Here is a 16092-nt window from a genome sequence, read left to right on the forward strand (position 1 = left end):
TGTTACAGTTAAATTGAAGATTTTTATTATTTAGAAAAAAGGCATTTCTCAAGAAGAAGATGTAGTGGGATTTTTTCATCAAGTAAATATCACCACAGCATTCTCCTCCTAAATCCTCTGAGAGTGCTTTGTTCACTGATGATTTAATCACAACTGTCAATGAGTATATATGGAGCAGGGACTGGAAACTGGAGAGTGAAAATGGGAGTCAGTATTTCTGATATCTGTATGGGCAAACTTGTGCTGCCAAATCTCAGGTTCAGTTCCAGACATCTTTGCTTCTTGAGTTCCTGCCTACATACCTCAGGAGCAGAAGGACTGTCCCCTTTCTGCGAGAAGGGCTACTGAATTTTGCAAGTAGATCCCATTTTCTCCAGTCCCCTGGTGCAGCACTTTGGAAATTCTGCATTAGGTTTTAAATTAACTTATTTATGTTTCAATTGACACAGTAAGAAAATATGACTAATTGTGAACCTATGTATCTGCTTTGTTATAGGATTTGATGTATCTTACTCTCCCTGAGCCTGCCCACTGGCAGTGCTTGCCAGGAGTTCTTATTTCTAAAATTATTAATGGCTTGCTGCAATTTTCTGCACAGAAGCAGAAAAACATTTCGGGCAGTTAGAGAGTTGGGAGCACAGATGACATGGATTATCATCTTTGGATTTTCATTTCTTACACTCTTAGTGAAGCATCATTGTGCATCATGGTGTGTTGTTAAAGACCGCTTGGAAGAAAACCTGAGTTATCTCATTGAATGAGAAGATTTTTGTCACTCTTATGGTTCCTACCTGCTGAACAAAGAATCTTACTCCATTTGCTTGGTTTAGTTAATCTTAATTTAAATGTGAACCAAAGTAGTTTTGCAGTTTTTTTGGATGAAAGAACTCTGATGTGAACAAGAAACCATTGTATTAACACATTTTCCTTATCCTAGAAGTTCTGAAGCCTACATTCCATTTCACAAACTCTCCCAGGCAATTAAAGGTGCAGAGTCATCCTACAGCCTTTGTAACATTTCTGATTAAGTGAAAGTCATCACAAAAAAAATGGAGTTCAAAACGTGCTGGTCTGACTGGTCTCTTATGCTGGGCACACCGGCTCATATTTCTAATATAACTAAATTTAGGACTGAGATCTCAAGAAGTGTTGTGTTGCCAGGGTCCTGGATAGGGACTCAGAAAGAGACACCACATCATATTCCTGATCTCCAATAGCAGAACAGTGGGATCGCTGAGCCTCTGCCTTCCCCTGTGTACTCCTTCTCCTGTGTACTTACTGCTAGTGTCAGGTACCCTTGCCAGGAAAAAAAAGGCAACACAAAAATGAGCAATCTGATACGACAAGCAGTCCTAGCCAGACAGGTTCACCAGAATGAAGTGCAGAGTGTCCCAATTTTTTTTTTCTTCCAGGGGGAGTATGTTCCCAAAGCCTGCCCAGTGTTTATCCCTGTGAAACTACTGTAGGCTACCCAGAGACACAGCTCGCTCCCTCTGAATTGCACCCATTTAAACATCTTCATCAATAAGTGAGGGCTTGCAAAGAAGTGAAATGGGGAAAGCCAACTATCATACAGCTTTACCCTAGGCAGTGTGTGCTGCTGAGCTTTACTGTGTGGTTAATGGACAACATTTAATTATTTCAGGCTCGTCGTTCCCAATAAGGGCTACTCGTCGCTAGACCAGAGTCCCGATGAAAAGCCCCTGGTAGCCCTGGATACAGACAGGTATGCAAAAGGTTAAAAAGATGATATACATGACAGCCTAAGCAAGTTTTCATGCCAGAGGGCAGCACTCACACTCTTCCCTCCACTGTTCCCTCTGACCTGTGCTGTAATGGGTCTCAGTGTGAGAACAAGTGAGAGGAGCTGTGAGTAGAGGGCACTGTGATAGAAAGATCTGAGGGTCACAGATGAAAGCTTCTCTACAGGATTCCTTGATGTAACTTCTCTGTGCCTCAAGAACAGTTTCATGGCACAAGAAAGATAGGACTAAGTGGGGAATACAGGTCTCATCTAACCAATTCCTTCTTTGCTGTATCTTGTACTTCCCTGCAGTGATGATGACTTTGATATGTCCAGATATTCCTCCTCGGGATACTCATCTGCTGAGGTGAGTTATACTCTCTCCTGCCATCCTTGCCACGAATGTGAATAACAGAGCGGCCAGAAATGGCTCAGAGGGGCCTTGCACAGGCAGAAATGGCAACACAACAAAATTAGTAGTGGTATAGACTCTGTGACTCTGGAAGGGGCCATGGCAGAAATTGTGTCATGTTGCTTTCTTCCCTGGTGATCCAGTTGGCTCCATATCCTCACTGCCATGGCACAGAGATCTGCCCATCAGCAGTTTTCACAGCTACCTTTGGTTTCACTCAAACTTTCTCTCATTTTGCTTAGTCTTGCAGTGATCCATGAGGTGCAAAAGCATCGTCTTGTCTGCCATGGCAGCTCAGCAACTGTATGCATGCCAAGGACACAAATAAAGGATCTGAGGGTGTGCTGTGATTTCCAGTTATTGAAGTGGTCAGGGTCATCCAGTGTGTGTTTACTTGGAGCAAGCAGAAATTCCAGAGAGGACTTGCAGATATGAACTCTTGCCCTTTCAAAGAGAAAAGGCAGGAAGCTCAGTCTTGTTAGTCCTTCTGCATTGTTTCTGATTATATTCCCGAACTCTCATGAATTTGTTGCTCAGCCTCTGGCTACTGCTTCTGCAGGATTTTGCATCCAGGGTGCTGAGCAGCCATTCTGCCCACAAACTGCTCAGAACTTTTATCTCTTCCTTGGATAAAATACCTCTGAAACCCTGGGAAACAGCCAAGAGCAGTGACTGTATCAGATGATCTGAGCTGTTTCTGTGCCCTGATGAAGGGTTGTTTACATAGACCCGGTTCGGGCAGCACTTGAATCTGAGATTACACAGCCAAACTTTACCATCTTTTAACTGCTATAGTGTGGCCCAGACTGAGAGAGGAGACTGCCCATCTGACAGTAAATACTATTATTACATTACTTTAACTGAGGGCTTGTTGTCAGGAAAAAATTATTCCAGAAAAAAATAATGTACCAAATATAATGTACCTCACTCTAGATACTCCTATTCTGGAAGAAGCTAGTACCCTGAGGTCAAAAACTAGGACTGTTTCATTAGTGGGGCACTGTTGATGATGGGGAAATACATTCCAGAACAGGGGACCTTCTTCTCTTCTGACCACCAGAAGTAAGAAGTCCCAAGTGTTTGACTGTTTGTCTCTTTGTCTGTAGCAGATCAACCAAGACTTGAACATCCAGCTGCTAAAGGATGGGTACCGGTTAGATGAGATCCCAGACGACGAGGACCTCGACTTAATCCCCCCTAAATCGGTCAACCCCACCTGCATGTGTTGCCAAGCCACCTCCTCCACCGCCTGTCACATCCAGTAGTGAGGCCGGCAGGCTGTGATCAGTGCTTTCCACTATAACTGTAAAACTTAACAGCCATTGCTTCCTCCTATGGTAGGACGTGCACCTCTTTGTGTTCATGGAGCCAGGAGAAACCAAAAAATTCATTTTATGATTGGTTGATAACTTATTTTAAGCTATGGTAAAACAAAAGACAAGTTGCTCAAAGTGCCAGGCAGTGCCTGGCAGAACTGACTGATCTGGAGAGCGAATGCAGAGGGGTCCAGAGATACCTCCTTGGTTTGTTTAGGCACTGGGGATATTTTGTAAAGTGTCTTTTTTTCAGAATGGGAAAGGTCAGTCGGGACTTCAGGTAATCCTGCCCACTGAAACCAATCCATCTGCAAGATAAGGGCAAGTTGGAGGTATCAAAGTGTTTTACCAATGAGAGGAAGTCAGTTCTTAATTCATTCACTAAACCTGTTTCATTTGCATAACCAAAATGATACTATAACTGGGGCACAGGAATGGGGACGGATCAGGGCATCCTTTCTTATGGCAAGGCTAGCCAGGACTAGCATGACACAATTCATTCACTTGCAAAAGGGACGAACAGGTGACATTTCACTGTGAGTCAGTACTAGCTAGAGCTGTTGTGTCACATAGCCAATGCAATCTACTCTTAGCACCACATTAAATTACCACCAAACACATCAGATTCGATCTGCAATCCATCCATGCACTTCAGGGATTTGCTCCTTGCCCGGGAATACCAACCATACTCGTGAGTTCAGTTCAGTCACGTATTCTGACTTCAGCCTGTATTTAAACCCTGGGCAACCCATCTCTTTCCAAAAATCTTAAACTTTGTTCAACTGAGAAGAAGTGAATCCTGCATAAGTCAGGACTAGAGATGTACAGCCTGAATGACAGTGCTGGAAAAGCTAGTTGGAGAAAGCACATTTTAACAATGCTTGACTCTTGATATTCTCTTGACACTGTGTCTCTGGCTGCCTGTGGAAGAGACTCATTAATGCTGAAGTCATCAGTGCAGTGGGGTCAGACTTGAGAGAAATTTTCAGCAACAGCAGACTTATGAACAGCTTCAGCTGAAAGATGCCCATGACAGGAAACTGCTGTTCACCCCCTATCTGCCCACTTGTGAGCCAGATGTGGTCTATGTTACAGCTGTCCCTTGTCAGGAGTAGTTGTGTTTTATTTGGTGAAAAGTTAGGGAACCTGTTACATTAGGTTGCTGGGTGGAGCTGCCAGTTCACCAGCAGATTGTTTTTAATGCAGAATCACTTCCGGAATTAGGAAACATGTCCTCTCACTGGCCAGTCTTACACTGCTGGCTTCAGCATATGCAAGGGATGGGCTGGCATTTTTCTCAGTGTTGAAATCTTTTGCCACAGGCACAATTCTTGTGTTTTCCTGGCCTTTCAGGAGGAAGGACCACCTGCCTTGGGTCATCACCTGCTTTGTAGCCTGGGAAAGGAAAAAAATGAGGGCAGTTCTGAATTCCTGAGTCACAAAGCAGAGCCTGAGCTGCACCACAACAGACAGATCCCCCATCTGAAATCTGTATGAAGTGAGCTGAGTCTTTAAGAAGTCCTATTCATAATTAGCAGGAGATTTATTTAACATCCTGGGGATTCACTCTGTGCAGTGCAAAGCTTGATACCAGCCACAGTGGGAGTGAAAGAGCAGGCACACAAAATTCCTGGGCTTTACTATTCACTGGATAGTACTGACAACTTTTAAAGCTGTGCTTCTCCCCTTTCCCTAAAACAGCACGCTGCCACCCTGGTTCCAGGCCACAGAAAGAGGACTTGAATGGTGTTGTTTACTGAGCATCTCTGCCTCTTCATGCAGAAGTGATGGTTAACTTGCCAGCTCCTGTAGGTATAGTGTTCCTTAAGTGAATTCTCATTTTCTCACCACCTGATAGTGCTGAGGGGGAATATTTCCAAAATACAACTCAGGTTGAGGTTATCAAGTTGTCTGGAGGTGAGGGAAGTAGAGAATAGAGAGAAAGATAAAGGGGAAAAACATTCCTTAAGGAGTCTTTTTTTTAAAATGAGTAATGTAGTTATAACTTAATAGAAATACCATGGTCAAACCAAATCCTATAGGACATGACCAAGGCTCTCTAAATCTTCACTCTTCTGGAGAGGGACTTTGCAGTTCAGCACTGGTACCATGGAATGTCTTCATCACATTTATCCTCCTGGGTCAGTCTCTGTGCCTTCCAGCCAGGCTGCACACGCTCAGCCTTTCCCACAGCCCTTGCTCAGGAGATCAGAGCATTTTGGAGTGCCTGCTAGACCAAGAAGCCATCTCTTCATCTGGGCCAGCCACTGAGGACTGCTCGTCCCAAAGGTCTCCATCATGCTGCTATCATAGAATCATGCCATCGTCTAGGTTGAAAAACACCCTTAAGGTCGCTGGGTCCAGCCATAACCAAGCACCATCCTGTTCAGTCTAAGAATGTGCTTGCTGGCACTGTTATCCTCCAGGGTTAACACCTCTCCTCTGAGGGACAGAATTCCACTTAGTGGACTTGACAGTGCTGGGTTAACAGTTGGATTCTATGATCTTCAAGGTCTTTTTCCAATCTGAGTGATTCTATGACACCCACTGTCCCATGGCACCATGACCAAGTCCTTTTATTGCCCCTGTTGCTGGTTTCTGCCTGCCATGTGCCCTGAGGCATTCCCCAAGCCTCCAACTGTCTTCTGCCCTCTTCATTTTGTGATGTGCATCTGCTTCTAGCACAACCTTTTAGGGAAGGAGGGAGATGAATTCAAATGTTACAGCTGGTGCTTCCTCCAAATACAAACTGAAGCACAACCCAAGTGTTTTTGCCTGTGCGCAGAAGGAGTTGGTTGCACAAATAGTTGGTTTGGCATGACAGTACAGGACCATAAAATGGCAATTTTTTGGCTTCTCCTCTCTATGCTTTGTGTTCATATATTTTATTAGGGGAATAATGTAGAAAGGGTGGGGAAAAGTAGTTACCTGTGTAGGGTCGTTACCAGAAAGGCTGAGTGGCTTAAGGCAATGCACATGTGGCTGTCATAGAAAACTGAACACTAACCATTCTGAACTGCAGCCCCTTCAGCAGATTATTACCATGAAGCATGTTTGTTGGCTCATTATGGAATTTTCAGGACTGCCCATTGGTATGTATCAACTACAGATGAGGCTGTTTGGTCTCATGTTCAGACCTTTGCTTAAGCCAGCAGGTTTTCCTTATGCCCTCAGCATCACAGAATGGGTAAGGCTGGAAGGGGCCACAGTGGGATCATCTGATCCAGCCTCTCTGCTCAAGCAGCCCTTGTTGGAGGTTATGCTGTGGTGATTTCCTGGGAAGGTGTGTAGATAGATAGCTATTCTGGCACTGCTCTCCTTAGACCAGTCTCTGCCACCATGGCCAGGAGAAGGCAGAAGGAAAGAGCACAGACTCTGACTCTCTGTTGCAGCATTTTTACAAAATCTACAGAGCTGCTGGATGCTCTCCTAAATGCAGGTGGCATGCAAGAAAGAAAATTGTTCCTTCCCCCAGTCTTGGCACCAAACAAGATGGCCCTCTCAGGCCACATTTTCAATCCAAAGTTGTACAGAGAACCAAGGAGAGGAACACCATGGAGTATGAAATGCTTCATCACTGTCTATCTAAATTACCATGCAAACAGGATGTAAAGATATTGATGCTGGTGCCTCCACAAAGGAATTTGCATTTGATGCCTCATAAAGCCAGACTGGGTTTTTGTTAGGATTTTATGTAATGTCAGTCACCAAATTACCTAAGTGTAAGCAAATCCTTTTCTTTTATCAGATGTTAATCTGATAAAATATCAGATAGTATACTTTAATGTGAGGTGGATTTGAACTCCAGGGTCTCAGCACTCTGTTCCATCTCTCTGGTCTCCAAACTCCACATTTCCAGATGTCTTTGTGAGGAGGAACATCGTCCTAGTCTTGAGGAGGGTCTGTAGATAGCATAGTCATGTCTCGTTTTCTGGTGTTTGTAAATAAACTTCGGCTGAAAGGAGGCTGATGCCCATCCTGAAGGCTCATTTGATATCTTATCAGACACATCTTAAAGTCAACCCTTGGAAGAGCCACTGGATGATGTCTGACATTGCTGCCTGTCTGTCCCTAACACGTGTGGTTGGCCACTGGGTGTGCTATGCTCTTCTGGCTGTCCTGCCTGCAGATTGCAACTGCAAAAGCAGGTGACCATTGCTGTGTGGACTTTGAAAGGGGCTTCAAGACAGCTTCCCCATGGACAGGATGGACTCAGCTCCTTCTGGTTTGTCTCACCAGCGCTTGTCCCAAAAGGAGGCACCCACTGTGTTCAGCAGTTTGCTGGCTGACACACGGGTCTGCAATCCTGAGCAGAATCCTTTCCTTTCCATGCACAGTCTGACCCTGGGCTGGCCTGCAGGCTGTGCAGGAGACTGCAGGAGGCTTGAAAATGCAGTGTCCTGTGTGTGACTCAACAGAAACATGAAGATGCTTTTGAAGAAAGGAAGGACCCAGCTGGGCAACAGATGGAAAACAGGAAAAGGAAAACAAGCAGTAACTAGAAAAATTGCCAAGTGCTGTCGTGGCCTAGGGCAGATCCCAGTTGTCTGAGTTGATCTGTCTCAGTGCAGTGCTGATGCCAGCAGGGAGCAAATCTTGCTTTCAGATGTACACACCAGAAACACCCTGTCCCTGAGCTGGTGCTGCAGCCAGATACAACCCTGGTGGGTCTGCTGGACTGTTAGAGCACAGAAATGAGATCAGGGGTCCTTGCTGCTGTTGGTATTTGCTCTAACCTCAGGCAAGTCACATCCCTTTTTGATGTCCATTCCCTTCTGCAGCACATGGGAGAAACCTGCCTTCCTAAAGTGCTACCATCACCCTGCATGGATATTGCCAAATGTGAGAGGCAGCATTGATAGGACAGATCTACAAGCAGGATGTAAATACCATGCTCTAGAAATTTAATTCCTATTTTCAAAGTACTACTCTTCTTTCCCTCTGTTTACCCTCTTCTGATGTTGCTCACACATTCCAGAAGGCAGCGGGGTGGAGGTTAGTACAGAGGTTAAACATCTTTGGAGAAAGATGTTTGTCAAGGATATGTTACTCAGTTACTTGGCAGCTGACTCTTGCACAACTGGCTTCTGAGTTTGCCTGCTCCTACAGGGAACATGTACAAAGATTTGGTGGCCCAACAGCACCATCCACTGATAGCAGAATTAAGGAATTTGGAAGTGCAACTTGGGATGGCGAGTAGTGATGAAGGGGAACAGAGGATTGCAAGGCTCATTTTTTGGGATACTCCCATGGCAGTTTCATGCTCTTGCTTTTAGCAACCATATGATCCTCTTAGCCTTTAAACTGGTGGTTCTGCCTGGGCTCCTCCTTTCCTTTTCCATTCTCACTTCAAACCCACCTGGGGTATTGCCATTTACTTAGAATGCCATAGGCTTTGGCACCTGGCTGCTGCTTGGCTCAGCAAGCTTGGGCTGCCTGTTCAAAAGCAACATCTGCATAGAGGAGCAGTGCCACAGGGCTAACTGGGAAGGCATGGGAAGGTCTTCATTTTAAGCTGCTTTTCACCTCTAGGCATACTTGTCACTTCCTTTCAAGGCTCAGCTGTGAGAGAGATTGCTCCAAACCACATCTCATCAGACAAACCCACCTTTGTTACAGAACCACACAAGACCTGAAGCAGAGGGGCCAGGAATTTAGCACAGAGGGAGGTGGTGTGGCCTGGGATTATCTACAGAAGGTCAGTGGAGGTTTCTCACAGGGGTTGTGGTCCATATTTTAACTTCCTGTATTATGCAGCTGAGCTGCCACATTGCTTCCCAAAAATTACAGCTCCATCCCTTCCTTTGCCCCACTTGACATTGCTGGCAGACCCAGGATGACAGCAGCTGAGTGCTGCCTGGCTGAGCACTACTTTGACAGCTTGCTAGGGAGTCAAAGGCTGGGACTGACTGAGATGACACAGAGCACAGCCCCATGGCCCACAGAAGCATGCAGCAAGCCATGTCACAGAGCAGCACAGACATTAGCAGGACAGGTAGCAGCTTTCCCTGGTGCTTCTGGAGAGCAGCTTCTCCCATTGCTTTACAGACCCATTTGCCACTGGTGGTGACTTGGAGCCTTTTACTTTCTCTAAAAAGCTGCTCCAGCAAAAGAAGGATTTGCTTCTGGAAAGTGCCCACCTCACTGATGGTGCTTGGCCTGTGGAGGCATTTCCATAATAACAAATGGTGATACAGGTGGTGGAACTGGATCAGGGAGTGGAAGGTACAAAATAAACCTTATTAAAATGTGACTCACACTGTCACTGGAAAGCAGAGCAGCAGGCACCAGGAAAAGGCCACTAAAAGTCCATGCTAAGTCCCATAGCTGCTGAGATATTTACCCTCCCAGAGCAGCACTTCTCCTCTAGCTGCCCATGCAGCTGTCCCAGGTGCGCTCTCTGGGAAGCACTCCTGTTCACACACACTGCCTTCTTGCTTCTGCAACCTAAATAAGCTGCAACTCCATTTGTTACCCACCTTCCTCAAGCTTCCATGATTTGGGAGACACAGTTTGTTGAGAGATATAATACAGACACACAGAAAGAGCTGAAAAACTTGGGCAAGGACTCTTCATGACAGACCTTCATATCCATCCCCAGTTCACAGATTTGTTTGTTCAGTTTCTTTGCATGGAGAAGCTGCAGTAGCAGCTGTGTTCAGTGTGTGGCTGCTTCTGTCCTAAGACAAACCCCAAGCAAAAGTCAGGCCAGCTGTAGGTCAGTGAATGTGATGGGATGAGAGTCAGGTAGGAGGCTGGGATTTCTCTTCACCCACATGAAGGCTGTGGGGCTGAGGATTCACCAGGTTTGTGCAAAACCTGGTGAGATCCAGCCCACCAAGCCGGATGCCTTCACCCTCCTGGCCTCAGTGCTGTGGGTCCAGGTCTGCAGACTGGGTCCCAGACCTGCCAGCCCACATGCTCCTAGTGTGGGTTGGAGTCCTGCAGCAGAGGCCCTGGTGGAGAGCCTGTTGGTTCTGCTCCTGATGCACTGGGGCAGGGCACTGAGACACTGGTGGGACTGTAGTTCTGACAAGAGAAAGACTCTGGTGTAGGATAAGTCTTTGCAGGGGAGACAATTCAGAAAGCTGGGTTTTTCCCCTCCCCTTTTTGCACTTTTTAAACCATTTTTACTCCTTCCACAGAGGTTATTAAACCTTCAGTTTAATAAGGGAGATGAGCTGCCATTTAAATAGGTTTCTGAAGGGTCTGAAAGCAGGTGCTGGCTGGCACGCAGAGCCGGTCTATGCCTGACGTGATTTCCAGACCTCATTGTCCAACCTGTAGCAGAGTCACCCCATGAGCTGAGCGAGGACTGGGGTGGGAGGGTCAGCGCTGGCCATCATGCCAAACAGCCATGGCTTCCCAAACTGAAGGAGAATCAGACCAGGAAGTTGGGGAAGGAGCAGCAGCAGTAGAAGGATAGCTAGTTTTCACAGGTAATCTTCGGTATCCGTGTCCAGTGGTTAGTCCTAGAATCGCAAGCCTTGTTATATTGCACACACGTCCTCCTTCCACTCCCCTTTTCTCAAAGCAGCCGTCGCCTTTCCTCCCCCTGCCCCCATGCACTAGTGATGAGCATCAGAGGCAGTTGCACCAAAGTGATTCTCAGCCCAGTTCTGCATCCCCCTTTCCCACCCAAACCCAAGGCAACCCAGACAGTTATTGGTCATCACAAATCTAGTGATTCCAGTTGGGTTTCTTTCCTTGTGTACCATGGCTTCCTTCCCACGCACTCTAGCAGGGCAGTACAGGAGGCTCTAATCATGTCCCAAGAAGTTTCTTTGCCCCCAGCAGCACCTTGCAGACATGCACCTTACTGGGAATATACTGGGTCATTGCTAGTGAGATCTGGCACTGCCGATCTTGAATGGGTGGCAGCTGATGGGGATCCACCCGAGGAAGTTGGCAGAAAGTGGCTACTGTCCCTTTTCTTTTCTTTTTTGAGGGAGAGGGGGATTTTTTGGCATTACAATTATTGTCCATCTTCCAGTGGCCAAGTTCTGGGCTGCATTAATAATTGGGGTTCATTGGCTGCCCAGGCAGGTGTGGAGCTTTGCACCAACCTTAATAGCAAATGTCCTGCCTGTATTCAGAGCCTGGGTACAGGACAGGTTTCTTCCACGCTGGCAAAGTACTTTCAGCAGGCTCCAGATGGACACTTCTGGCAGACAGAGAAACAGCACTCCTCCTGGTCCGGATCAAATCTGCACTTCCATTTTGTGTCCTCAGCATGGAAAAAAATCAACCTAAGCAAATGCCTTCTAGCTCTCCATTCCCTGTGTGGTGCCTGGCACCCCAGGGGAAGGGGTGGTGAGAGGCATTTCAGGGTCACCAAAAGCAAGATCCTTTTTGGATTTATTTAATGGAAATACATTTCAGGATGGGAGACCTCCCGACCTTTGTGTTAATCTCAAGAGCAGGAGATGAATTTCTGGCTGTCCTTGCATATAGTGAAATATAGCTGAAACAGCCAAACGCAAATAGAGTTAAATGTAGGGTTTGACCTGAATAACCTTTTAATTAGGAAGATAAATTTGTTGTAGCTTGACCTTAGTCCTTGTTAGGAACCTGCTAATCATTTGACATGCAGAGTGTATTAATGCTGCACTTAACTTGGCCATTGTTTTTTTTATCTGGTTTTGGGAGTTTTTTCATTCCCAAAGCATCAATCTGCATCTTGTATGGGTTTTCTTTTCTTTTCTTTTTTTCCCATTCAGATCATGTAGCACACTGTTGTACTTTTGTTCCTGTCTGTGTAGAGTATTGCCTTAAACAGATCAGTTGTGTTATGGTTTGTTTTGGGTTTTCTCTTTTCTACCATCAGTTTTATGCATTAATTTATTTTAAAATGTGGGGGTTTTTTTCAAAAACATGAAAAAAGTATATAATTTTTTTTTTAACACTTCCATTGCAGTATTTATCATTGTTACTGGTTGTGTGTAGTGTAACGGAATTAATGATATTAAAAAGCATACATATGAAAACCAGCCTGACAGCCTTTTTTTTCACTGGAGCAAATCAGGGCAAGGGGGTGTGGACTTCACCAGCTCCTCTGAGCCCCCAGCAGTCACAGGTACTGCAACCAGGGGTGCAGCCTTCACACCATGGCCTGCTGGCTGCCAGAAACAGCGGCTGCTGTGAGCTGTGTGAATGGCAGAGGTAAATATTCCAAGACTGGCCCCCAGCGTTTGGGAAACATGAGTCCCCAAGGCAGCAGGAAGGCACACAAGGCTGGACCCAGCCCCTGCATCTGGCCTGCGAGAAGCAGAAAGAACTGCTCTAACTGTACAACACCAATGGGTGAAATAACCTTTTCTTCTGCCTTGCAGCTGTTCTGCTCCTCAAAGCTGTTGGCACAGGAGCCAAGCCCTGATTTTAAAGTCCAATGCCAGCAGCTGGAAAACCTGTGGGCCACCAGGGACAGAGGACAAGCCATGGAGGCCAGTGGCTCATGCTGGCAATAAATCTGGTACAGGATTAGTACCCTCACAAGAGAGGCTTGGACTCCACCTCTCCACAGAGTGGTGCTCCCCAGAGCTGTGCCCTAGGGTTCTCCAAAGCCAGGGAGCTGGGGCAGGGATAGGCACTGCAGTATCCACCCTCCACTTCCAGCCTTCCAGTGACTCCCTGGAGGGAATGGGGCTGATGGAGAGCCTAAACCTGGCTCAAAAGAGACCAGTGGGTTGTGAAAATCAAGGGCAGCTTGTTTTCTTCTTTTCTAAGGGCACAATAATCACTTTTGCTGAGAGCCACTCAAGTGTCCCAGGCTGTCCAGCAGCAAACCAAGCAGCGTTCTGCAGCCCTTCAGGGGCACAGGTTGTCACCTGCCCTGCCAAGATGGGTGTGGGGCTGCACCCATGGATCTGCCAAAATGAAGCAGCAGCAGGGCTGGAAGCAGGAGCACAGCAGGGCTCTGAGTTGGCACTGTGTTACAGACCAGACCCCGAGCAGGGCTTGGCTTGTCCCCATCCCTGCAGGGGCATCTCTGCTCAACTCCCCAGCTTTGGAGAAAGCAAACCCAGTTCATGCAACTCCCACTCTGGCATGACCCAGCTGCCTCTGCACTGAGATGGACGACTGCTCACTCTGACTGCAGAGCCCATTACTCGGGATGGAACAGCAAACAAGCCACACAGGATCACCCAAATCCAGCTTTTAATTAAAAAGGGGAGGCAGAGCAGGCAATAATTTCCCTGGATACCTCATCAGGCTGGAGCAGCTGTGCTGGTGCTGTGCAACAGGCATTGGCTGCACTGGTGTGGGGCTCTGTGCCTGCAGCTGGATTGCTATAGGATTTCCAAGGAAATACAGGAGAAAGGGGTTGGAAAAGCCACAATCACTGCTCCTGCACCTACCAAAATAAAATCATCCTGACTAGGACCAGCTGAAACTATTTCCTACCACTGTTAAGGTAGCTGCCCGCAGGAGGGGAGGGAGCTGGGAGCCAAGACAAAGCCAGGAGGGTACAGCCCAGGAGGGATGTAGGCAGGAATTGCATTCTGGGAGCATGGTTATGGGATTGACAGCAAGCCACCAAATTTCACTGCTGCCATTCTATGGCATCACTGATCACATAAGCCTCACCCTGGGATGCAAGTGCCCACACCCACACCTACACCTGTTCCAGCAGGCTGCATGTTCCTCTTCTCTAAAAAACACAGGACCCTCATCAGCACTTGCACCAGCTCTGACTGCTCATGGTGCTCTGTCAAACAGTCCATCCAAGAGCAGGCTCCACAGGAGCTCTGGAAAGAGGACAAGTTTGTAACACAGATAAATGCTGCAGGAGGAGGAACTTTGGGGTTTCTTCACCTACCCAGTTGCAGATGCAGGAGGGTGGCACAAGGACTCAGAGGATGCCTCGCTGTATCTCTAGTGAGGGGCTGTCATGCTCCCTGATCAGGAAAGTGTTAGACAGCCCATGGTATGTGCTCACTGATTTGTCCCCTGGAGCTGCATCCTGCAGTGGCTTTGGGCTCTCAGAGCTGGCAATCACCAGCAGAAATTCTCACATGTCGGTGTTACAGTGGGGAAACTGCAACACACATATCAAACAACGAGGCCTGTGGAAAAGAACTATATATGGACCAATTCTTGATAGATGTTTCAGAGAGATGTTTATTTCTCCAGCCGCATGGCCGGGGCTCTGCCGAGGAACTGCTCAATCACAGGACCCCAGGGTCCTTGCCCACGCAGGGGAACACAAAACAACCAATGGGAACGAGGCTGAGCAGGGGCAGGGAAACCCTGTGCCTCCCCCCAGGGCCCTTCTCCCGGGACCCCATGGCAAGGGGAGGGCCCCAACATTTCACCCATTTATTTTTAACAAAAAGAGATTTAAAACTTAACATTGAAAACAACTGGATAAACATAACAAGAACAGCTTCAAAACAAGCCACCCTCCTGAGTCTTTAAATGTCCAAACAGATTCTCTGGAACATCTTAAGGCTGACAGAAAGGAGACAGGACTCTCCGGGCATGCTTTGTGGGGAAACTGAGGCATGAGAGGGTTTCTTCCATTTGTGCCTGTTGGAACGCTAAACAAAAATAGTTAATTTCTTCCCTCCCTACAAGTTGTAGGGAAAGGGAATTGTATGGGGAAGCCATGGGGTGAAAAACGGATTAGGAATAAACTGGGGATGGGGTAAACTTAGGAAGGGGTTCATATTGGGTATAGGGTAAAAGGGGAAAGTAGGCTGTGAGTAGGGAAATTGCTGGGATGGATATTGTTTATAATTTTGTGCATAACGGCTGCCTTTGACTGGAATACCTCCAGGCCCAGTAACATTTGCTGCTTGTAAACCCTTCTTTCCTTGCACTATATCAAACTGTACAACTTCCCCATCTCCTACACTTTGCAGGTAATTTTCAGGGTTATTCCTTTTAATGGCAGTTCTATGGATGAATAGATCTTCCCCTGTATCATCTCGTGTTATAAACCCATAGTTGTTTTTTACATTGTACCATTTCACAGTTCCTGTGATTTTCATTGCTATAACTTGTCCTATCACGTGCTTGCGTGTTCGTCGTGGCTGCTGGTCCCGCGTGGCCGCTGCCTCGCCGACTCCGACATCTCGGCCGGGCCCCCGTGTTGCGGCTGCTCCGCGCTCTCCGAGCGGCGCTGCTCCGGCGCGTGTCTGGGCTCTGCGCGGCCCCACGTTGCCATCGCCGCTGGCTCTGTGCCCTGTGAGCGGTTCCGCTCCGCAAACTCCACGCTGCTTTGAGAGCGGCCCTGTTTCGGCTCGGCGCTGCGCGGCTTCTCGTGTCGCTGTGGAAACCGCCGCTTCTCCCTCCACAGGGCTCTCCGAGCTGTGTGCTTAGAGCAGCCTGCCACGCCGAAGCCCGGTTCCTGGCTGCTCGTGGCCCAAGGCACCCGTGGCGCCTGCGGCATCGCTCCCTCACTCGCGGCCGCGTGGCCGGGGACCCCGAGACAGGGATGGGGTCCGCGGTAAGGCGCGCGCTCCCGAGGGGGCTGGGCACATCCAGAGCAGGCACCTCCGCCGGCACGGCTGCAGTCATGTGCTCCTGGGATGGCGGCCGTGCAGTCTCGGCCACGGGATTACGGCCATCCTCTGCTTTAGGGGTAATGGGACCATATAAATGCTCCTCAAGAGCTT

General features: G+C 47.6%; 1 protein-coding gene across 3 annotated transcripts in view; it reads left to right on the top strand.

Annotated features, from left to right (window-relative positions):
* FAM219A (family with sequence similarity 219 member A) overlaps positions 1-12459 on the top strand; it is a 96384-nt gene extending 83925 nt beyond the window's left edge. For 2 of the 3 annotated variants that reach the window (XM_042028712.1, XM_042028714.1), the window contains exons 4-6: positions 1646-1726; positions 2057-2111; positions 3263-12459. In XM_042028712.1, the coding sequence (XP_041884646.1) occupies positions 1646-1726; positions 2057-2111; positions 3263-3421 (295 nt within the window). In that variant the 3' untranslated portion in view covers positions 3422-12459. The remainder of the gene's footprint in view (positions 1-1645; positions 1727-2056; positions 2112-3262) is intronic. The other variant, XM_042028713.1, reaches the window with a different exon arrangement.
* The last annotated feature ends 3633 nt before the right edge of the window (positions 12460-16092 follow it).

Source organism: Corvus kubaryi, unplaced genomic scaffold (genome assembly GCF_017639235.1).
Source record: "Corvus kubaryi isolate FWS band 111438036 unplaced genomic scaffold, C.kubaryi_AGA036_p1.0 37308, whole genome shotgun sequence".
Classification (NCBI taxonomy): Eukaryota; Metazoa; Chordata; class Aves; order Passeriformes; family Corvidae; genus Corvus; species Corvus kubaryi.